This window comes from Vicugna pacos, chromosome 6 (assembly GCF_048564905.1).
Source record: "Vicugna pacos chromosome 6, VicPac4, whole genome shotgun sequence".
Taxonomy (NCBI): Eukaryota; Metazoa; Chordata; class Mammalia; order Artiodactyla; family Camelidae; genus Vicugna; species Vicugna pacos.
In genome coordinates, this window is record NC_132992.1 from 91458997 (window position 1) to 91481571 (window position 22575).

Here is a 22575-nt window from a genome sequence, read left to right on the forward strand (position 1 = left end):
AAAAGCTTCTACTAAGCTGTCTACTATAAATCATTATTTTGAAATACATTTTACACTGTTATTTTAATTCAAAATAATTCTTTCGGGATATAAATCACCACCGAAAGATTTTAGGATCCATTTTTAACTTGGCCTTGAAGCTTGACTGGATTTATGACTAATCCAAATTAAAAAACATCAGTGGAATCACTTCAGAAAGCTGGGCTTCCCCCACAACGTACCAATGAGCTTGTCATAGTCAATGCCTTTTGCACTGCTTGTCTGTACCGTCCACGGGTCCACAAAATCCTCTCCTTCTTCAGTGGCATCTAGGCCGCAATCGCCCCCAGGGGCCGGGTTCCCTGGAGGGCAGTCAGCCTTGTAATCCTCCCCTGTGGCAGTTTTGTAGCTCATTTTTAAGGCTAACAACAACTTCACTGCAGAATCAATTTCATCCTGCACAAAGGAAATAAGGGTGAAGGCTAGAAACACTAACAAGGGCCAACATGTGCTGAATGTTACTGTTACTGTGAGGCAGGCGTTGCACTAAATGCTTTCACATGTTATTACTTCGTTAGCCTTACAACCCTATGAAGAAGGCATCACCATCACCGTCCTTTTCTGGCTGAAGAATCTGAGACTCAGGGGAAGGAGCTTGCCCACGGGCACACGGCAAGCCATGGGCCCAAATGCACTTTATTTTTATCTGTTGTTCCAGTACGATGGACTACTACCACAAACACGATGGGATGAAGGTAGTGACATAATCAATGCTGTTGTTTATGACAGAGTTAATGTGCTGAATATTTCTTAAAAGCCACTGATGCCAGAGGACACATGTGACAAGCCCCATTAATTGAGGATACTGAGCTCCACCCTGGAACTTGCTTTCACATTCCACCCAGATGCAGATGAGTGTTTATGGACACTCCGACAACGATGCCACCAAGCACAGTAACGGCTCAAACAGGCACCGTGAAAACAGATAAAGGCAAGGAAAAGAATACAGACTTCTGGGAGGGATTCACTGGGAAACAATTTTACTGATGCATTCTAGAGTCTTGTCGAGCTGTCCAAAGTGTTTGCATAAGTTAGCGTTTTATAACAAGCGTAAGAAAAATAAATAGAAAATGAACCCTTGGGAACTCTGGCAGCCTATTAAAGACCTCCCCTTCTGGAAACCTCCACGAGCCACCCCTGGAAGCCTGTCATTTAAAAGAGCAAACCTAATTAAGCAGATTGGTCGTGCTATGCCCCAAAGCGCGACTCCCATAATTGGCCTTGCCGGATTAGATCGCAAACAAAGAATACACACAGTCCAATCTGCTTGCCAGGGGAAATACAAACATTTCCATTTTGAGTTGATACCTAATGTGCTACAAAGGGGCTTCCCAGTGGAGAAACACTGCACCTCCAAGCTCCATTCAGAGAGAGCTGCCCCGTCAGGTGCAGCACCCGGGCCACAGAGGACTGTTATCGGAGGGTGATTCTGCGGACACAGATTTGTGTTTAAAGCTCTGACACTACCTGGAATCTGTCGTTGAGACGAGTTGGAGCGTGGAAGCAACAACCGCGTGGATACAACTCACACTAGAGGTCGGAAGGCCACCCACCTCCGACAGGCAGGTATGTCCTGCTTGCCTCACTTCCGCAGTGCCTGGGCTCAGTGCTGGCCACAGAAGGGACGCTTAGCAAGCACCATCTGTCAAGTTATCTCTGGGAGAACTGCCTGCTTTGAAGTGCACTGTGGTCAGTACCCTCTAATCGCTGGCTGTGCTGACGTGTCAAGACTCTGCCTGGCCTAACTCAGCTTCCAACTAGATGAGTCTTCGAAAGTCAAACATTTAACCAGCGTCCCGCCTCAAGGACCGTCTGTAACCTGGAACAGGACCGAAACAGACAAGCAGGCTTGCCTTGTCTGTTTTCTTGTTCTCATGGACCAGGACATTGAAACGGAATTTAAAAGCTGATGGTCTGAAAAGAGGCAGACCTAGAGGGCTGTACATAACACTACCTGATTTTACGAAGTTCCAGCCCAGGCAGAACTGTCCACGGGCGGAGGCCTCTCTCAGGAGGGTAGAGGCCGTGACAAGGGGGCCTGGGGACGACTGCTGTGCTGTTCCTCCATGTGGATGCTGGTTACATAGGTTTGGTCACTTTGTGAAAACACAGTGAGCCGACTGTTTATGATCTCCATATTTCTTTGAACGACTGATGTATTTCAATTTTAAAAGTTTACTTAAACTAAAAGGAGAAGAAGAAAGGCTCTGTTCTCTGTCTTAACCCCTCTGATCCAGTGTCATCTCTTAATTCCTGCCAGAGGCCCCAGATTCTGATCTATCCTCCGGGAGGAGCTTTCGTGAGCTACTGTTTCTGAAAACGGGGTGTTATTCTCTGCTACACAGAGCAGAAAAGAATGCCAAAGCCTGTGACTAGACAGGTGGCAGACAGCGGAGAAAGAGCCTGTGGCACCCTCACTGGCCCAGCGAGCTCCAGGGGTCTCAGCTATGTTCCTTGAAGTGAATTTCTAAAACATCAAGTGCTTCTAGTAGAATATATTTCAAGGTCAGATACAAATTCACTTTATTTAACTCTGGTCTCATCATGCAACCTCTGATCTCCCTCGCTGAGTGTTAAAGACCACGCTCCAAAGAATGATTCTACACTGTGTTAAGTACTGCTCTTTCGTGGAAATGATGACCATAACTGGAGCCACTAGGATTTACTAACTAAAAACATTTACTAACGTTGCTCAAATTAATGTTAAATGACAAAAATATCACTGTCAGTTTCCTAAAATGGGTTTATAGAGTAAATGATCAACATTTGGGTCCTTTATTTATTTTAGGTTTTTAGATTTTTTTAAAAAACAACTTAGCCTCATTCATTGAACCTACCTGGTGTGTGAACCTCTTTCTGTGAATAATTAACTCCTTTTTTTGGGTATCATTATTTATTTAAGATGCATTGGATTATTTAGGGTCCATAGAATCAAAGTAAACTGTTGAGGTGAGTGTGAAATGGCTGATATCGTCTGATGAGAACCTAGGAAGAGATTTCTGAAAAGACGACAGGGATTGGAAGCGATGGAGATGGAGAAGCTGGGTGACTCAGTAGTGGCGGCATCTCAGAGTGAGAGGAAGAGCCTAGGTGCTAGGCACAGATGCAGACTGAATGGATCACACGTCTGAAACCCACTGCAGCACCAGCAAAGGGATCTTTAAAGATGGCATCATCCCAGGAGGACTAAGGAAACAGGAAGAGGATGACAGCAACAAGAGTGCAGAAGCTGGAAAGCAGATGCACGACTGGTACCCGACTAAACTTGGGAGAAGAACAGGTGCCAAGACTCTGTGGAACAGCTGGGCGGCGACTGGGCTGACGTCGCCGTGGAGCCCCCGAGAGGTGTGGGCAGAGGTGGCGCTCGATACTCACAGAAGCGAGGGTGAAAGTGGGTGATAAAGGCAGGAGCGCTGGTTCAAAGTCTAAGAAGCAGTTACTCAGCGGTCCGCCCCAGCCCCTCTCCCCACCCAGAGGTTTGGTGTCCTGAGGAGAGCTGAAGGGTCCACACTGGAGGTGCTCGGCACAGCAGGGCGGGGCCCTGGGAGCAGGGGCTCCAGGGATCAGTGAAGGATCGCACAGCCCAGCGCCTCTGCTCCACTCAGCTGCACGACGAAGCAGCCAGACCCGTACGCCCTGGACGACGTCAGAAGAGTCCTCTCTGAGAACTCTACTAACCTCAGGGAAGAGACCTAAAGACCCCGGCAATGAAGATTTCCCAAAGAAAGGAGAAGTCGGGCAGCTCTCCAGGGAAGGGAAAGCTGCACAGAAGCCCCTCTCACGCGTGAGACCCTCCAGCCAGCCTTTAGTGCCCCCTTAAAGCCGTGAGTGGACAGCCGTGTACCACCAAAAACCTGAGGACCCGATCTCAGAAAGGCAGAAGGAATAAAAGTTAACTCAAAGGAAACTGAGCTTATAAAGGGGGCAGGGAACATTGGAAAAACTATCATCAAGATCTCAGTGACAAAAGGACACTGTCCCTATGAACTGAGAACAGAGACCTTTGGGAAAGGAACATTCAGAGATCAGGTGAGCTCTTGGTTAAAAGGGACAGGAAGAGTGAGAAACAGTAGGAGGGTTAGAAGTGGAGGAAATATACCTGAAAGAAGAACAAAAAGATAAAGAAAAAGAAATAAAAATAAGTCCCCAAATAAGAAATTCAGAGGACCCATCTCTGAGTTAAAAAAAAAAATCTGCAAAGAAACAAAAAACAGTAAGATATTGAAGAAATAATAAAATAATATAATTTCTGAGAATTCACGGTCATGAATTTCCAGTCTGAAAGGAGCACCTGTCCCAGGAAATTTCAGAGCACTGGAACAAAGAGAAGGTCCTGTGACCTTTGACAGAAAAGACAAAGGAATGGCACCTGGCTTCTCCACAGCAAACCCGAGAGCCAGTGAGGATGGACCAATGGTTTCAGGATTCTGAGGGAAAATCACATCCACCTCAGAATTCTATACCCAGCCTAGTTCTCAACCAAATCTGAGGGAAAACAAAGGTACTTTCAGACCAGGCAAGATCTCAAAAAATTCCTTCCTTAGCACTGTTTTTTTCAGAAACCATTGGAGGATTTGCTCTGCCAAAATAAACCAAGGAGTAAGACCTAGGATGAAGAGGCAGGGACCCTGCAGAGAGAGGTGAGGGTGTGGCTGGGGAGAGGTGAGTCCCCCCATCTGGAGGGAAGCTGGCAGAGGGCCCTGAGAGAGCGAGCTTCAAGAGGACAAACTCAACAGGCTGCCTGATGTACACGTCTCGAGAGGGGATTCACACAACAGGGAAGAGCTTGGAGATCCACCATCATCAGCCCATAAAAGAGCCCCGCAAAAAGAAATCAAGATAAATATCAACTCCAGAGAAAACAAAAGTTGGGTGGGACAGGAGAAGCTCTCACACTGTCCTTGGTGGGTCAGCTGTCAGTAGTGTTTACCCGGTCAGAATAACGTCAGTGTTAACGCTGACCGAGCTCACAGCAGGAGACTGGGGGGATGGGAAGTGCTTATGAAAGTGTTCCTTTTCTACAGTGACAGCTCCACACTTGAAAATCAAGGAGCAATATGATTACTGTGCTTTTGAGAGATGTGGGGGTGACATATCAGAAGAAGCAGCTTAAAAGAAATGAAAACAGCTGTTTCTTGGAGCAGGAAGTGGGCCGAGCGGGTGGACCACTGCTTTTAGACCGCATGCATCAATACTGTTCAGAGGAGAAAACAGATTTAAAACGAAAGCCAAAGTACCTCAGGTGTGGAGGGAACAGAAATCTGGTACCACCACCCCACAGACTTGGATCAGCCGCACGTGTGGAAGACCCAGCAAAATGACACACCTTGGATGCGCTTCCGGCTTTGAGGGACCTCACAAGCTGCCCCTGAGCAGCTATGCTGTTGAACAGTTCCAGCGGAGAGCCACATCCCTGCTCGCCGTCGGGCACGTCTGCCATCTTCGAGGACCTACGCTCGCAGTGGGCTAGGGAGCTGGGAGGTTTGCTCAGTGGTCCAGCCAAGCCTGTGGGAGCGGGGCGGGGGTGGAGAGCAAGCGAGAGAGTTTAATAAACCATCACAGCTGTTTTCCCCTTCCTGTATCTTGTTCTCCTTTCCAAAGAGGTTGGAGGTGAGTTATAATAAAGGGCATGGATAAAATAACATAATACAAAAATAAGCAGAAATATAGAGCCATGTAAGAGGGGAAAACAACAACAAATGCTAGTGATGAAGTTGAAAGGAATTGCTATGATTTGGCCCCTCCTAACCGAGAGCAAGTGCCCAGGGCACATGAAGGACTCGTGTTTGCACAGGGAGCAAATACCAAAGCGCTTTAGTAGAGCTGGGTTCACTACAGTTAAAAACATTTGGCAAATTGCGATTTAGTCTTTATCTTAATTGCTTTGGGGATGAATTCCCAGGCCTCTGCAGCCATAACCCACATATCGCTGGACAAATAGCTTCCTCTGCTGGCCAGCTGTTCTGTTCTCAGAGGAAGGGAGGTCTGGGATGAAGGCAGGGCCTCATCTGGGGTGGAGGAAGGGGCTTATCTGGGATGGTGGGCAGGGCCTTAGCCCTTGTGGGTTCCAAACGGGGTAAGACCTACAAATAGCCTGTCCACTCCACACGCTGCCTTATTTAACTGCAAACCTTTGAAGACGGTGTACCTGCACCTTTATTAGTCATTATTTACTACTGTCCTTGAAAAGAGGTGGGGCAAGGGGCAGGCCACCTGATGCTGCTTTGGGGCAGAGGCTAGCCATACTCAGTCCCTCTTGGGTAGGTTACTGCCCTTTCTTGAAGGTCAGCGTCCTCAGCTGTAAAGCGACACCATCAGGAACTTCACCCACCTCAAGGGCTATTGTGAGAAGAAATAAGAAAAACGGCATGGTAGCATTTTTTAAACTGTAGAGCAAGATATAAACCAATACAAGTATTATGTGTTAGGGCTCCAGATCGCGGCTGAACTCCAGCTCCATGTATGACTCGCTGCTACTCCTTGAACGAGGATGATGACCATGACAACGAGGCTAGGCGACAACAACTAACTTCCAGCACATATGTATCTGGTATTTTCCTAAACACCTTATACATATAAACTCATCTCAGCCTTATAGAAATCCTATGAGACAGATATGTTATCTCCATTTTATAGATGAGTAAACTGAGGCATAGAGAGGTTAAAAAACTTGTCCAAGATAATACAGCAAGTGGCAGAGATGGGATACAAACTCAAGCAGTTTGACCCTAAAGCTATACTCTCAAACATTATCCTACACGGTACCGAGCCTCAGTCCCTCAACTGTAAAATGGGAGTAACAATAATAACACAACTTGTAGGACTGGTCCTGGATTAACTGTGATAATGCAGGTGGAGAATCAGCTCCACGGCAGAGGTTTAATGAATGACCATTTTGTTTCTTTAATCATTTTAAAATTTTTTTTCTAGCAACTCTATTAACAAAACATACACTTTTAAGGGGGTATTCTATTTTTATTTCTTCATTTGTTAAATATTTGTTTAAAACATGTAAATTTTAACTAAACCGATCTTTTGTTGTTGATGGAGGTACTGGGACTGAACCCACGACCTTGTACATGCTAAACGTGCGCTCTACCAGTGAGCTATAACCACCCCCGTTTTGTAGAGGATATTATTTACTTACTTATTTACTTACTTACTTACTTACTTACTTATTTATTTATTTATTTATTTATTTATGAGGGTGGGGTGGGACATAATAAGGTTTATTTATTTATCTATTTAGTTTTAGAGGAGGTCCTGGGGATTGAACCCAGGGCCTCTTGCATGCTAAGCATATGTTTTACCAGTGAGCTATACCCTCCTCCCCTAAACTAATCTTTATATATAAGTCAATGGAACCATGAAGGGACAGCAGCCAGTTTTTTTTCCCTTCTGTGCTGAGCAGCACCTCAATTTCCAGAAACGGGAAGTGTAGTGAGAAATATGAGTTAGGAAACAAAGTTCACAGTTTAGAGAGGCCCATAAAAGGGAGAAGGAATGAGGAAGAACCTTCTGACCTGCACTGGGTGGGTAAGAGGGGGAGAAAAACTCAGGCCCGCCCATATCAAATAATAATCAAAGTGATGAAAATTACTTCTAGCCACAAAGGATCCAACATCGTGTCCTGATGCTTTACACATGATCCCGAGTTCTCCCCACTTTCAAAGCTGGGTGGTACAGTGTATGCTCTGCATTTGCAGATGAGAGGCTGATGGCTCAGGGAAGTCAGAACAACCCTCTGAGGTTCCAAAACCAGAGTAGTCAAGCCAGGATCTGATGCCAAAGTCCCCTCAATCATGAGCTCTCTCAAGTTCCAGCTGCTCCCTGTACCTGGAATGTCCTACCCCCTCTTCGGCCTGCACACTGCCCACTGTCTTCCTAATTCAAACCTCAGCTCCTCTTTGCAGCCTCTCCTGACTCCTGATTGTATGAGGTCAAGTTGGCTGCTTTGTCCTCAGTGATCCCGAGCATTTGTTAGTGACTTTATTAGAGCACTCACACTGCATTTAGTTATGCCTTCTTCAGCACACAGTGAAAGCAAGCACCACGTTTTACTCTTTTATGTGCTTTTAGTACCTGGTACAGAGTAGCTTATCAACATTTACTGGATGAACGAATCTCATAAATCACAGTTCAATTTCCCCCTCTGGTTTATATTCTCTTGTTATATCTTTGCAAGTGCACAGTCCAGTTTAAGATAGATTTCCCCCATTTGGACTTTACACGGCCTCTTAAAACATCCTGACACTGCACTGAGCCCTCTGAGATTTGGGAAGAGCCAGGTTGATCTCACATGCCCAGTCCAGTTTCCTTACCCATTGTTAACATCTGCCCATAATTCTGGTCACTTTTTGGAATTCTCTTTTGTTCACCCTTGTCCTTCCAAAAATGTGTTCTGCATGGAAGGCAACAGGTGGTAGCAGTAAGTTCCTGAAGTCTGTGAGTAGGACCAAAATCAACTATAGCTTAAAATTTTCCTTAAGAATTCCTAGAAGTGCCAGGTAGAATGACTGGTGAGCCGTGGACAACCAGTCTCCCCCTGCAATGGAGCAAATACCCTTAGAGGATCAGCTATAAGGACTGAGCCTGCATTTAGGGTCCATGCTGTAGGAAAAACAGGTATCTTTAAAGATCAGAATCCTATTTAGGTAAGAAGGGGCACACAGGAATGAAATCTCACCAAGGAAATAGCAGGTGAGGTCTCCCAGCTCTCACGGTCCCGAGGCACACACTCCCTGTGTGGGTATCACCTATGCTGTAAATCTTGTGTGTGTGTGTGCATGATGCAACCTCTTGAGTGAGTAAATACTTCAGGAGTGATCAGAGACAAAGAATGGAACTCTCATGTCTCTCATTCCAGGCATCCACCCATTTACCCCATTTAAGTGCACATCTTCTCCTTCTTTCTCCCATCTAGTCAACGTCCTCCTTTACTTCTTTGTTAACTAACTTTTTAGAATTTAACTTCAGAGTTCAGAACCTCTAAAATTACATTGACAGTCTGTGTGCACGTTGGTGTATTTGCGGTTCTAAGCACAGCTACCCAGGTTTTGTAACATTCTCAAAGGGATCTGAGATGCCAAAAGGCTAAGGACCACCGTCTTAAGTGTTTACTGCATAAACTGCAAATAGGGCTTTGAATCTTTGTCAAGGAAAATTGCTTTATCTATTTAACTAATACTACAATCTAAAAGAAAGAAATGAAGCTATGATCTGTGAAGTAACCTATTATCTCCTCTAAGAAAAGCAGTGGGAGTGTAAAGAGTAAAACTGCACACTCCACAGCAGATCGGCATGCCGTTAAAGAGAAAGCTGAAAGTCTCTTAAAAACGAACTCTTAGGTTCTCTTTTGAAACAACTCAAATCTTGTGCTCATTTGGATAGGTTCCATTGCTCTTGAGGAGCACAACAGGCACCCGAAGAAACTGGGAACAGTTTTGAGATGAGGAATGGGAAGAATTATAGAATAATTTAACAGAACAACACAAAAATTACTTGGGCCAACCTGAAATCATCTCACAGATAAGATCAGAATACACTGATGCTGCAACTTGGGGGAAAGGTGGCACATCACAACAGTCAATTCTGGGGCAGCAGAGAAGAGCGGGTGACCCAGGAGTTCCGGATGCCTGGAATCCCACCAGGAGGTGAGATACCACCCTCTACATCCTGGTCCCAGGGTATGGAAGACAATGGCCTCGGACTGTCCAGTTTTCGGGGGGAAAAGAAAATGATTTCTTTCGGACAAGGAGTTCTTTAACACTTCAAACCTTGGAACAGATTAAGTTCACTTTTTCTTTTTTAAACGTTAAGAGGAAAGGTTACTTTCCCCTCTAAATAATAAAATGAACATTATCTTATAAGGCAAAGAGTGGGGAGGGTGTAGCTCAGTTGTAGAGTACATGCCTAGCATGCACAAGGTCCTGGCTTCAGTCCCCAGTACCCCCATTAAAGAAAAAAATAAACCTAATTACCTCCACTCAAAAAAGTAAAAAAAAAAAAAAGACAAAGACATTTATTTATATGAAGCCAGGCATAAGAAACTTATCATAATGAGATACTGTGGATTGATGTCGACTATTTAAGGAGATCTCAGTAGAGAAAAACATGACAGCCAACCGGAAAGTGCTCAAGGCCTAGCTACAAATTCAAATAGGCAACCGCTCTTCCAGTAGCTCTATTCCCTACAGAAGCTGTGAATCGCCTTAACTTTGAGTCAATGAGATGAAATAAAACGCGTAACACCCTGATCCTAAGAAAGATTAACCCTCACCTTCTCAGCCAATGTTTCCAGCACTTTGGTGAAAGGCTGGTTAAAAGTACTAAACTCTAAGTCTCGCAAAGATGGCAATACATACCCAAGTTGTAGGAGACACTGCAGGGGTGGCCACTGGTCACGCTGGGCAGTTGAGTAGCTGAGACTGCCCTGTGCAGCCAGAGCTCTTCTTTAATAGTCTCCTCTTTCCTTCAGTTGCCTTTTTAGGAAAGGCTCTTCTCTTTTTTCCCCCCCTGTTTATCTCATCTTTCACTACTTGCATGTAGGAGTTTCTTACAAATCACCCAGTTTCTCAGAAACGCTAGAGCCTCTTGACCAATCTCTTTGATGAGACTGTCCAATCAGGGGTGGGTTGCGGAGAGTGCGGGTGGAGACCGGTGAAACCCTCTCGAGAATCAAGCCATTAGCTGGTCATTGCATCAGCCACCCCATAGCACACGTTGGCCTCCTTACAACCTCCCCGCCCTCTTCCTGCTCCCTACTCTTAGCATCAGTATGAATAACCGTGTTTGTGTGTAGTCATGGGAGGAGGGAAAATTCCCCCGCTACTTTTGTTCACGGAGATGGAGCGGTGCAGTGGAAGGATCATGAGTTCTGAGTCGAGCCTGGATATCAATCCGAGCTTGGGCGTTCTCTTGTTTCACGACCTTGCGCAAGTCACATTACCTCTCCGCTTCATCCTCCGTTTCCTCAGTTGTGAAACGGGCATAAAGAAGCCTCCCAACTTTACCGCGGAGGGGGCTAAGTGCGATACGACAGACAAAGCCCCTGTCACATGGCCGGCACTCGTTAAAAGTGCGGGTCTCTCCCTTTGGGAAAAGGGAAGAGGTGGGAGACGATGAAGGGTCGGTGCTGGCGGGAGTGGGCGACAGGCCGGGTCGGCGGCGCCAGGAGGAAGGGGGCGAAGGGCGCCGTGGCAGCCTCCGCGCCCCTCGTGGTGCCAGAACCCGACGGACAGCTAGCCGGGCTATGAGTAGGATACTCCGGGCCCTGGCGTGCAGGCGGCTCCGGGAGGACCAGGTCATCAGGCGCCGCCTCGGCCTCCCTCCCTCCTTCATCCCCTCACTTACCCGCCCAGCCGGGCCCGTCAGCGCTGCCGGCTCAGCCACGGGTGGCTTCCTGGGCGTCCGTGGAAACGCCGTCCGGCCAGAACAACTTCCGGCCCGGCTGCGCCATCATTGGCTGATCTCGCGGGGGCACGGACGGGAGCCTCCGCTGATTGGTTGGCGGCCTCGGAGCAGGCGGAACGCGACTGGGCTGCGGAGTGCGGAACGGATTGCGTCTGGAAGGACTGAGCGCTTCCGGTGCGTGTGGTGAGCGGCGGGCCGGGGGGCAGGAGGGGAGTGGGACCTGGCAGCGGCCGAAGCGCTCCATACCCTTCCGCGCAGGCCTTTCACCGCCGCTCGCCTGTCCTGCATTCCTGGTTCCTTACGAACGCGCAGTGCTTTGGACGATTCTGGCCTCTCATTCTTGACCGTCCGGCTAACTCTTACTCATTCTCCAAAACCTATCTCTGGTCGTATCTTGTTTGTTGCCTTCATCAGTCTGTGGCTTCCGGCGCAGGACCCGTGTTTTGTGTTTAATCTCTGTCCATGAGACCTAACATAAGGCTTGGCACAGAGTAGGTAATCAGGAAATGTTTGGTGAATGAGAATATCCTATTCCTTTTGCTTTCTCTGTGCCCCTTCCCACCAGGTTGCATTTCACAAATACTTCTAGATGCTAGAGATCAGTGAACAAAACACAAAAAGTCCTGCTCTAGTGGAACCGACATGCTGGTGACTGCCAGTGCCACTCTCCCCTTTCATAGTCTCATTTCTCCAACGACTTGACTTTTCTTTGTAGTTGTTCCTCTTCTTAGTTTAATCCCTGCCCTCTTTCCATGACAATTTTTTCTTTTTGTTTTTCCATTTTGCCTTAGAAACGTAAAAGGCAGCAAACATTTTTCTCCTAAAATTTATGTTGTTCCTGGTAGTTCCCCGTCTTCTCCGTTTTTGCCTGTTTTCCTTAAGTCGTCTTTGCCTCCTCTCTCACCCCATTTGAATAGTTTTGTTGATTCAACCTTCAGTGCTTCTCACCACCTCTGCTAGGCCTCCCTTGGCCTGTGGTATGAAACTGCAACTCCAAGCCCACCATTGCATCTACTTTTCTTTTCTGTTTTAGTTTTCTCCTTTGGATTTCTCACCACCAGACATCTTCTGTTTCACTTGGTTGTGGCCTGTCTGTCCCCACCAGCATGTGAGCAGGGTGAGCACAGGGCATCGTCAGCTGCCTTGTTTGCTGCGGTGTCCTTGGTGCTTAGTGTGGGGCTTGGTGAGTAGCCCACGCTCCATCAGTGTTTGTTGAATGACTGAATGAAATGTACATGAAGCAGACAGGGAGCCCTATCATCCACCCTCCGGCATTCTTTCAGTCTCCGCTGCCTTGCCTTGTTAGGCAACTGCACTACTCCCTGATCTTCTGCCATAGACCTTATCTTTAATTCTGGCCATCGGCATCTCCTCTGAGTCGACAACTGTCTGTTAGCAGCTAACTTGGTGGGTAGGAATCCATCCTAGTGGCAGAGGACAGGTGTCATGTCTTGGTAGAGGGAACCTGTTGGGTTCCCTTTGGCAGGATGGAATGGGATGCCGTGGTGGGAGTGCTCTGCATAGGAGTTAAGACAGGTGAGATGTCTGGCCAGAATGGGCCCCAGCACCAGAGTAAGTATTTAGAGAAAAGAAAAGCCAATTCCTTTGCAGTGCTCAGTTCCATTAGTTTATAATTAATTCATTATATTATATTAGTTCCATTTGAGGTGGGCTGGCTCATTATGGAAATTTTATTTAGACAATGGCTCTGTGTGTGGAAAGTCTCACCTGTCTGGATGGGCTGCAGATGGGGGTGGTATTTTCGGAGGAGGCAGACCGCAGACATTTTTTGGGTAATGATATAACTTGTTTGGGAGCGGAGCCCTTCAGGCAAATGGTATGGAAGGAGTGGGATGGTTGATTCCAGGGGAGGACGTGGGTGATAGGGTGTTTGGAATGGAGTAACTAAGGACCCAGAGGTGCTCACCTGACCTCACAGGTGGGAAGAGGAGCTCAGGGTGGTATATTAAGGTAGGGCACACAGGCTATCTCTGAAGTTGCCTGTTGCCTGCGCTTTCAGTGCTGCTCCAACACGCCCTCTGCTGTCCTGGACGTGTCCTGCATCCTTGTTTTCCTCTTGACTGTACTTGCTTTGTGTTAACCGCACAGCATTTATTCCAGGAGGAGATACTTCTGTGCAGACACTAGTTGGCTATAATTTATCATCTGTGGTGGTTCAGAATTCTAGGGAGAGTCTTTTAGAAAGGGGAAATTCACTGTCTTTGTGTTTGTGTTTGGGGTGAAACTGGTGGATTTGGATCACACCCTCGGAATTAGTGGACCGATGCCTCAGGCACCTCGGCTTTGTGTGATGGGTCTGTCTCTGACTGGCTTATCGTCAAGTTGGGATATCTGAGGAAGAGCATTCTAGGCAGAGAGGATAGAAAGAAAGACTGGAGCACAAGGGGAGGATGAAGGTGAGGGTGGTGTGCTTTTAACACTTGGTGGATCCCGGACGTCTTTCCATATCAGTATTTTCAGACCTAACCTCATCCACGTTGACGAGTGTAAGTTCTCCTCATTTGTTGCCGATAAACGGTGCTGCAGGCTCTCTTTGTACAACTATCTTTGCAAATATATGCTAGTATTTGTGTAGGACAGAGCTCTAAAGTGGAGTTGTTGCAGTAAAAACTATATGTGTTTAAATTGGTAATAGACACCGCTCAAGTTGACCTTCTGGAAGACCTCTTTCAAACCATGAGTCTTTCTGTCCAGCCACTGTGTCTCCATTGAGTCAGGTCCTCTTTTATGTCTTTCAGTACAGTTTTAGTTGTCTTTATGTAGGTCTTGCTTGCTTTTCATTTTTTTGTTAAATGTATTCCCAGATATTTCATCGTCTTCATTTTAAAAAATTACACCTTCTAACTAATTATACCTGGTGCATAGACAAGCCCTCATTTTTTAATACAAATTAAAAAGATTTTTATTTATATTCAATGCTGAAAAGAATGTGGAGAAAAGGACACTCATATTCGTTGATGGATTCTTTTTTTTTTCAAGCCCTCATTTTTAATGTGTTTATTCTTATGGGCTGTTTGGTCTTGAATTAGGTCTGTGGCATGTTTTCTTTTAACTGCAGGTGGTGGTAAACATTCTTCCATGCACATCTTCTGACACTTGACTTTGTCTGGCTTTAGGTAGTTTGCTCTTGAAAGACAGCAAGAAACGGTATCTTCAATGGCCTCGTTGGTGGCTTATGATGACTCAGACTCTGAGGCTGAGCCTGAACCTGCGGGAAGTTTCAATCCGGCTGGCCAGAGGAAAGACACCTCTGATGTGGTCAGACCTCCTGGGCAGAACGTGGCCTCAGGATCCCTGCCCGCAAAGCCTGGTTCTCGAGAAGACCCAGCCAGCCGTCATCTCCCACTGGTCCGACTCTGGAGAAGTGATCCGGGATCTTGCCCCAACCAGAGGCTACGGTGGCCCCGGACAGAGCCTGAAGTCACCTTCTCCACCAGCGAGCCTCCTCGTCCTTCCCTGTGGACCACCCGTGCTCCAGCTGGCCATGTGCCCCTGGCAGCTGCCCACTTCAAGCAGGTGAAACTCACCTGGGGAACTTACGAGCCCCCTGAGCCATCTTTCTGTGCCAGGACCAAATCTGAAACCCCAGGTAAAAATGGCAGCTCTCTTCAGAGGAAGAGGTGTGAGGACTGTGTCATTCCCTACACCCCGAAAAGACTAAGACAGTTGCAAGCACTCAGCACAGAAACAGGCAAGAGTAAAGACACGGAGGCACAGGGTCCCTCTGCAGGGCGGGCCCCGGCCCCAACCCCGCTCTGTGTGGCGCCCCGAGTGTCCGAGTTTATTCAGCCGTATTTGGACAGTCCGTATAAGGAAACCAAGATTCCCAGGAACGTGCTCTTCCACCTGAGAGGCCACCGGGGCCCTGTCAACAGCGTTCAGTGGTGTCCAGTCCTTTCTCAGAGCCACGTGCTTCTCTCAGCTTCTATGGATAAAACCTTCAAGGTAAGACTTGTGTGAAATGGCTCTTTTCAGATGCTCTTAGGAATGAACTGCTGGGATGTTTTGTTCTTCAAAACAGAGAGGCAGAGCCTGGTTACCGGCTGAGCATGTCTTCTGGGGAATTTCTCTCGTTTTTCTTTGGTGCTTTCAGGAGAGGGTCCTCAGTGGTCCACCCTGGATCATTGGTCCATTCTGCCCCATTCCCCCGAGGCTGCCTTGCCCAGGCCACCAGAGGATGCTTGTCCTTATCCTTCGTAGTAGGGGGGGGGTTTGAAGGACCCCCAGACACACTGAAGCCCTGGGAGGATGAGGTCACTGGGAAGAAGGAGCAGGGGGGAGGAAAGCAGCTCCAGGAACTTGGAGACATCCTTGTGAGCTCCACTGAGGTTGAGTGTCACGTGGCGGTACCTCTGTCGGGTGCTGAGCTGGATGCAGGGGGTATAAAGGTAGAGAGACCCGACCTTGGCTTCCAGGCCGGCACAGTGTGGTAGGGGCCATGGACAAGTGGAGAGGCACTCATGAGCCTGGGTCGGGGCTGTGAGAACAGGACCCCAGAGAGATAACCGAGTGGTCCAGGAACCCAGCGGGAGGGACAGCAGCCCAGCCTGAGAAGCCTTGGTGAAGGCTTCCAGGAGGGAGGTTTCACTTGGTGAAGAGGTGGGGGTGAGGCAGGGTGCAAGGGCATTTTGGCTGTAAGTCTGGGAGGCTGTGAGGGGCCCGAGGCTGGGGAGGCGGGCAGGGTCGGACCAGGGCGGGCTTTGGATGCCCTGCTGGGCACTTCCAGTTTGTGCAGATACTCTTTTTTTTCTTTAATGGCAGTACTGGAATTTGAACCCAGGACCTCATGCATGCTAGGCATGTGCTCTACCACTGAGCTGTACCCACCCCCCACCCCAGAAACTCTTTTTTTGTTATAATTTGTTTTAAAAGCTCCTGAAGTGAGGCAGACTTGTCGTAAGCGATGCCCATATACACGAGGACGTAATGTAACAGGCGTGTCCTACTTGTCCCCTGTCTCCCTCCTTACTCTCTGGCCCCTAGCAGGGCACAATACAGAGTAGGTGCCAGATGCACATGAGCTGAACAAAAGCTTTCTGGAATGAAAATGGCTTTGGAGTTGGAGGGATGTGGCTTCGAATCCAGCTTTGCTGCGGACTCACTGGTCGGCTGCCCGGGCTGCCCCTACTCCCAGTCTGGTGTCTTACCCATAAAGGACACAGTTGTAGCTGTGTCGCGTGATCATGGGAGGACCCCGCTTACAAGGCTCCTGGCACAGAGCTAGGAATCCCATAGGTGGTCAATAAACTTCGGCTTCCGCCTTTATTTTCCTCAGAGTTCTAGAACCAGTGGGTGCCCAGGATGTTGTGTTTGCAACTTTTGTTTTGAGCTTTTTTCATAGGTAGCATTCTCTGAAGCTAAGAAGGGAAGTCCAAGTACAGTAGAGTCTTTTAAATGCGCTCCATCAAGGAGTGTCACTTGAGGTGGCATATTTGAGTCCTGAGATGACTTGTCCGTGTTCCTGTCTGCGAGGCTGGTGGAGTTATGTGGGGACAGTGTCATGCTCTGTCTGCAGTCTGGAGCTCTGGGGTTTACATGCAGGGCTTTGGTACTTTGCCCACCAGGTTGGGGGCTCCTGGCATTCCTGCTGTGTGTTATGATATCCTCAGATCCATCTCACAGCCCTGGGGCTTCTCAGTCCTCCCTCCTGAGAGTCTGCGCCCCTGGGGGGGCCTTGTGAGGGCCTGTCCCTTTGGTGAGGAGCCTGGCTGGAGGGTTTCCGGTGGGCAGTATGTGGCTGGCCTGGATGTGAGCTGGAGTTAGAATGATCTGGGCTCGAGGACCGGCTCCATCCCCAACAGCTTTGTGATCTTTGGCAAGGGACTTAACCTCTCTGAATCTCTTTTCTCCTAGATAAAACAAGCTTATGAGACCCGTGGCTGGGGCTTCTCAGGTGGGACAAATGCCCAGGCACTACGAGTCTGAAGTACCCAGTCTGATGCTGGGCACAGGGTGTGGCAGAGTTTGGGGGAAGGCAGCGTGGTTACAGGTGGGCCATCTGAAGGGCGTTGGCAGCCCCTTTCCAGGAGTCCGGAGGGAGGGGCCAAGTGGGCAGGCATGGGCAGCACAGGCTGGAGGGCAGGGCAGGCTTACTGGGGTCTTGATGGACAAGCTGGGTGGCTGTGGGCAGAGCTGGGTGGAGGGATTGGTGGCGGCAGGTGTGCCCTGGTGGATGTCTGCTGCCACCGATCATCAGGGTCATATCTCCGGATGGTGAGGGCAGGCTTGGATCCCTGTGGGGACTGGTCTGGACCTGGCCCTCAGGGAGGTTCTCTTGTTTTGCCCAGGAAGTTTAGAATTCCTAAGCAGAGGCATCCCATGGTAGTTTTGGAACAGGGAGCATCTGTGTGAAGCCATTGATTTGGGGCGTTGTGTTTGGCAAGGCCCCAGGAGGTGACCTGGGAGCAGCCAGCAACTGTGACAGCCGGTGACCAGAAGAGGGCGCAGTTGGCCCAGCTTGGGAAGGTTGTTCTGGCAGAGGGACTGTTACAGGAAAGCCCTGCTTGGGGCAATTCACTGCGACCTGGGTCCAGGGCCCTTTGCTGTGAGGCTGCCCTGACCGGGCAGTTCTGTGAGCACCTGTTCCATCGCAAGGAGGCCGGTGTGTGCTGTAGGCAATGGCATGGACACTGGTCTCTTGCCTGGCCTGGCAGCCTCCAGGGAGCCCTGTCCACTGCACTGTCTGGCTCTCATGGCGAGGCTGTATGGGTGGCACTGCAGGGGGCCCCAGGGGCAGAGCATGGCTGCTGCCTGCATCTCCTGACCATTTTCTTGCTGTGCTGTCTTGAAAATCAGGGCTTTAATAAGCCACAGATGCAAACAGTCAGGGCAGGGTCCTCTCTGTTTTAAGATGTTTGACAGTTTTCAGTGACAGTTATTTGGCAAATTGATTTTGAGCAGCTTTTCAGAGTGAAGGCCATGTGGCAGGGCTGGAGGGGCAGGGTGGGAAGAGGGATGGGGACTGGCTGGGGGCTGGGTGGGGGCCCTGGGGAAGGGAGTCCCGGCTGGGGCCGTGGGAGTGCTAGGCGCTAGGGTGTGTGTGTAGCCTGGTGGGCAGCTGGCAGCCCTGGGAGGATGGTGTTCTTTCCCCTCCCTGGTGTCAGAAGGTGGGCGGTGTGGGGTCCTCGCGAGATCTGGTGTGAGATGGAGGGGCACGTGGGAGGCATTGTGCGGCTGCTGAGTCTGGAGTGGGGACAGGGCCGTAGGCGCAGGTGGGAGTCCTGGCGTCTGCAGCCCAGCCCTGCGTGGAGAGCAGATGGTGGCTGCTGTGGGGAATGAGCTGGAAGAGGTGGATGCGATAGGGCACCCCCCCTCCCCATGCTCTCTTTTTGTTTTGTTTTGTTTTGAGGGGAGGGAGGTAATTAGATTTATTTATTCATTTCTTCATTATTATTATTTCTTAGTGGAGGTACTGGGGATAGAACCCATGGCCTTGTGCATGCTAAGCATGCGCTCTGCCACTGAGCTACACCCTCCTCCTGTGCTCCCTTTTGAGGGTGCCTTTCTGCTTGTCTTTTGGTTTAAGTCTGCCAGAGTGCCTTCTTGCCCTGCACCAGATCAGGAAGGAGGGAAGAGCTTGGAGGCTGGGGTCACAGGACTCTGATTTGAATCCTCCCTCTGCCGCTGACTGGCAGTGTGATCTCAGGCAAGTTACTTAACTTCTCTGAGCCTCAACTTGTGTATGTAAAGTGGAGATAGTTATGCATGGCTTGCTGGGTTTTCATGAAAAATGAATGATATTGGTTATGAATTACCTGGCCTGGTTCCTGACACATAGTAGGCACTTACTGTGCGCTCACATTCTTCTCTTCCCAGAGATTTTCTGCGCTCCTTACCATGCGGTGGCATCTCGCTCTACGTGCATAGCAGGGGAACTGTATTTGCTACACCTTGTAGATTTTAAGCTTTTTGAGCCTGGGAACTGTGCCAAACCCATTTTTATATTCTCTATAGCACCTGGCACAAAGTTTTGTACATGTTAAATGATCAATGAAGATTAAAAATTTTTTTAGATTTTATTTCCAGCCTTTGGAAAAGGATTGTCTTTAAAGTGCATAAATCCTACTTGCCATTAGGGGGCACAGTAAGACAGTAGAAGCAGCTCACCCAAGCTTCTAGAATGTGGAAGAATCCTCTATTCAAGGTAGCATTTCCTGAAATATGATTTCTGATGGGGAGAAAAACAACACAATCCATCTGATTAATCTAAAGAACATGGAGTGCCAGTGCCTTTATCTCCTTAAAATGTAGCCTTGGAATGCACAAATTTCAGTTGGGCACATGACGGCAGAAAGGTACTTATTTTAATATGTTCTAAATGTTCTGTGAGCTGTAACATATGCTTATATTAGTTTTGAAAAATTTACAGCCAGAGAAATTAAGTAAAACAAAACAATGACTCATAATTCTGCACCGATGCTCTGTTTTCTTTCCGGGCCATCCCTCCTGCCCCTGTCAGTGGCACGCATCTGTTCTCCGTAGTTATAATCCCAGCACGAATACCCTCCTATATACTCTTTTCATTTCCCTGTGTTCTCGTTTGGCTCAGAATGTTTGATTACCCATGGCACGTAAAGGTGGAATTCAGACTTTGAGGCCTTTTTTGAAGGAAAAAGTGTAATTGTACCCTGCTTTGACCAAACCTCGACAGCCCTGATTGTCGGCCACGTGTGTGGAGCCCTCTGCCAGGGCACCGAGAAAAGTCCCAGAGGCATATGCATATTTCTTGCTGCTGGGGACCGACTCTGAAGATGCAGAAAATATGAAGTATGAAGGAGAAAACAGAAATCACTGGCAATCTTAACCCCGAGCCAGCAGCTCATTAACACGGGGACCTCCCCTGGTCCGGACCTGTGCAAGCATCCCTCTGTGTTTGCAGACTCGGGCTGGTGCTGCGCAGCGCGTGCAGTGTTGGTTCTGCGCTCCCCGCCCCCACCTTTCGTGCTGTTTGTAAGGGGCCTTTTTCTACCTCATTAAAAACTTTCCCCACACGTATTCTCTGGCTGTCTCAGATTCCAGACTTTGCTTTGTCATTTTCAGTTGTTTCTTATCGTTTCCTGCTGTTGATTTTAAAATGGTCAGTGCTGCTGTGAACATGGCTATACGTAAATGTTGTCTGTTTGGCTGTCTTAATGCAGTTAAGATGGGCTTTGATTTATCCCCAGGCTTTAGCTAAAGCCTTTGTGTGTGGTGAGTAGAACCTGATTGGATGGGCAAATCTCTGTCAGTGCCATTGTTATCTGAGACCCCTGGGCTCCCTTTTTATACCCGCTGCTTTGCTGTGTGACTTTGGGAAAATCACTTAGCCTCTCTGATCTTCCATTTTTCTCATTGGTTAAATGTAGGTAATGGCTACCTGTTAGGGTTATTGCTATAGAAAAGTAATCAGTGCCTAGCAGCAGGAGGGGCCGAAGAAACATGTTCCCACATCCTCTGCACCTGTAACTATTTATTTTAAAAAACTGGAGGGAACACAAGTCACCCAGAATCCTCCAACTTGATACCTCTTGTTTTGTGAATCTTTTCGCAGTCTGTCTATAATGTTTAAATGTCGTTGTTCCCGAGATAGATACTTTTAAAACTTATAAAGTTTTGGGAATTGTCTGTACCAAGCCATTTGCCTGCTCCCCTTTCACACACTATGCTCTTGGAAGGTTCTTATTGGAGGGCTGGGTCTGTGTCTCCAAACTGATCACCCTCAAGTGTGATGGAAGAGAATGGAGCCAGCGTCACAGAACGTTCCTGTGTCCGAGCCTCCGGCAGCGCTGGTAGCAGCGATTTCACACCTACAGAGACTCAGGAGAGTGAGTGTGGGGCAGGGGAGATGTGCCCTCCTCCTCCGGCCAGGGTCAGCTGGGCCTCGGGCCCCTCCTCACGTGCGTTGTTCCCAAGGCTGTGACCTCTACCTGTGAATACGGATGAGAGGATGGAGAAAGCCAACCATCCCAGGCGCCTGCCACCTCCTAGGCACCGTCCTAAAAGCTCCGTCTTGTCCTCATGACAGGTGTAAGAGGAAAGGGCTGGTTTTTTTTTTTTTTTTTGCCTTTAACATCACTTTAATATGCACATGATGCAGGTAGGGAAAAAGTTTACGAATCCATGTATTGGAGACCAGACAGACTGGTATTGCCAAATGTGCACTGAGTCAGTTAGAGTGTTACTCAAAGTTCTTTATACTTAATCGGTTCTGTGAAAGTAAGTGCAGAAGCAGAAATGTGTATGCGTCCCAAAGTATCTTCTTCATTTGGTTTCCTGTGCTTTCTTTGCCTTCTTTTTTCTTTTGCCTGGAAAGGGCTGTTCTTATTCCCGTTTTACAAGACGAGGACATTGAGGTACAGAGGGTTAAGGGGTTTGTCCATGGCTGCACAGCTGGTAAATGGTAGAGACAGCTGTCTGGCCATCAGACTATAGAACCTGAGCAAAAAAAAAAAAAAGCTAAAAAACCCACTTTGCTCCTCTGCCTCTGAGAATAAAGGATGACAGAGCAAGCACATCCCCTGCCCCGGCAGTGCCCCGCACTGCCCCACTTCAAACGCTTGTGGTCAGCGGCACGAGGAGGAGAGAGGATTTCCGTGGTGGTTGGATTTGCATTTTCTTGTGTTACAGGATCCTGTTGATTTATCATTGTTAGTGTATCTGATTATATTATGGTATCTTAGATGTGCTTTGTAGAAAGTAATGTGTCTCAGATTCAAAGACAAGGAATTTATGGATTAAAGTGCCAAAGTGAGGGTTTATTTCAGTTTTGAAAGAATTATTCTTGATGGATTTTACAAAACGAGACTGAGAAATGATTTGATGTGTAGAGTGAGGAGTCGCGGAGCATTATGCAGATGATTGGCAATTTATTCCAAGCACGAGGCAAATCTATGGGAAATGAGAGATGCACAGCTGGGGAGGAGGGTTGGGTTGTGGTGGTGGGCGTTTGGTATTTGGGGAGTGAATGATTAACAGTACATCAAGGGTAATTAGGTGAAGGCGAGGAAAGAATGGGTGGTGTGTGGGTGTATGTGTGTGTGCACGTGCGCTCATGCACGCAGAGATCATCTGGTTCCATCTGCATTTGACAGAGGTCCAGAGAGGGGAAGACACTTGCCCGAGGGC

General features: G+C 48.2%; 2 protein-coding genes across 10 annotated transcripts in view; one reads left to right on the forward strand and one right to left on the reverse strand.

Moving 5' to 3' along the window:
• Positions 1 to 11498, reverse strand: part of WARS1 (tryptophanyl-tRNA synthetase 1) — a 30617-nt gene extending 19119 nt beyond the window's left edge. Inside the window, exons 1-3 of one of the 3 annotated variants that reach the window (XM_015243357.3) lie at positions 11392 to 11498; positions 5366 to 5544; positions 222 to 435 (exon numbers count right to left, since the gene is read on the reverse strand). In XM_015243357.3, the coding sequence (XP_015098843.1) occupies positions 222 to 435; positions 5366 to 5479 (328 nt within the window). In that variant the 5' untranslated portion in view covers positions 5480 to 5544; positions 11392 to 11498. Of the gene's footprint in view, positions 1 to 221; positions 436 to 5365; positions 5545 to 8725; positions 8794 to 10403; positions 10803 to 11391 lie in introns of those variants that run through there. The other 2 variants (XM_006209057.4, XM_072963710.1) reach the window with 2 other exon arrangements.
• Positions 11499 to 11529: 31 nt separating this feature from the next.
• WDR25 (WD repeat domain 25) overlaps positions 11530 to 22575 on the forward strand; it is a 129662-nt gene continuing 118616 nt past the window's right edge. Inside the window, exons 1-2 of one of the 7 annotated variants that reach the window (XM_015243355.3) lie at positions 11530 to 11625; positions 14589 to 15417. In XM_015243355.3, the coding sequence (XP_015098841.1) occupies positions 14629 to 15417 (789 nt within the window). In that variant the 5' untranslated portion in view covers positions 11530 to 11625; positions 14589 to 14628. Of the gene's footprint in view, positions 11635 to 11843; positions 11943 to 13548; positions 13959 to 14530; positions 15418 to 22575 lie in introns of those variants that run through there. The other 6 variants (XM_031679397.2, XM_006209058.4, XM_072963709.1 and 3 more) reach the window with 6 other exon arrangements.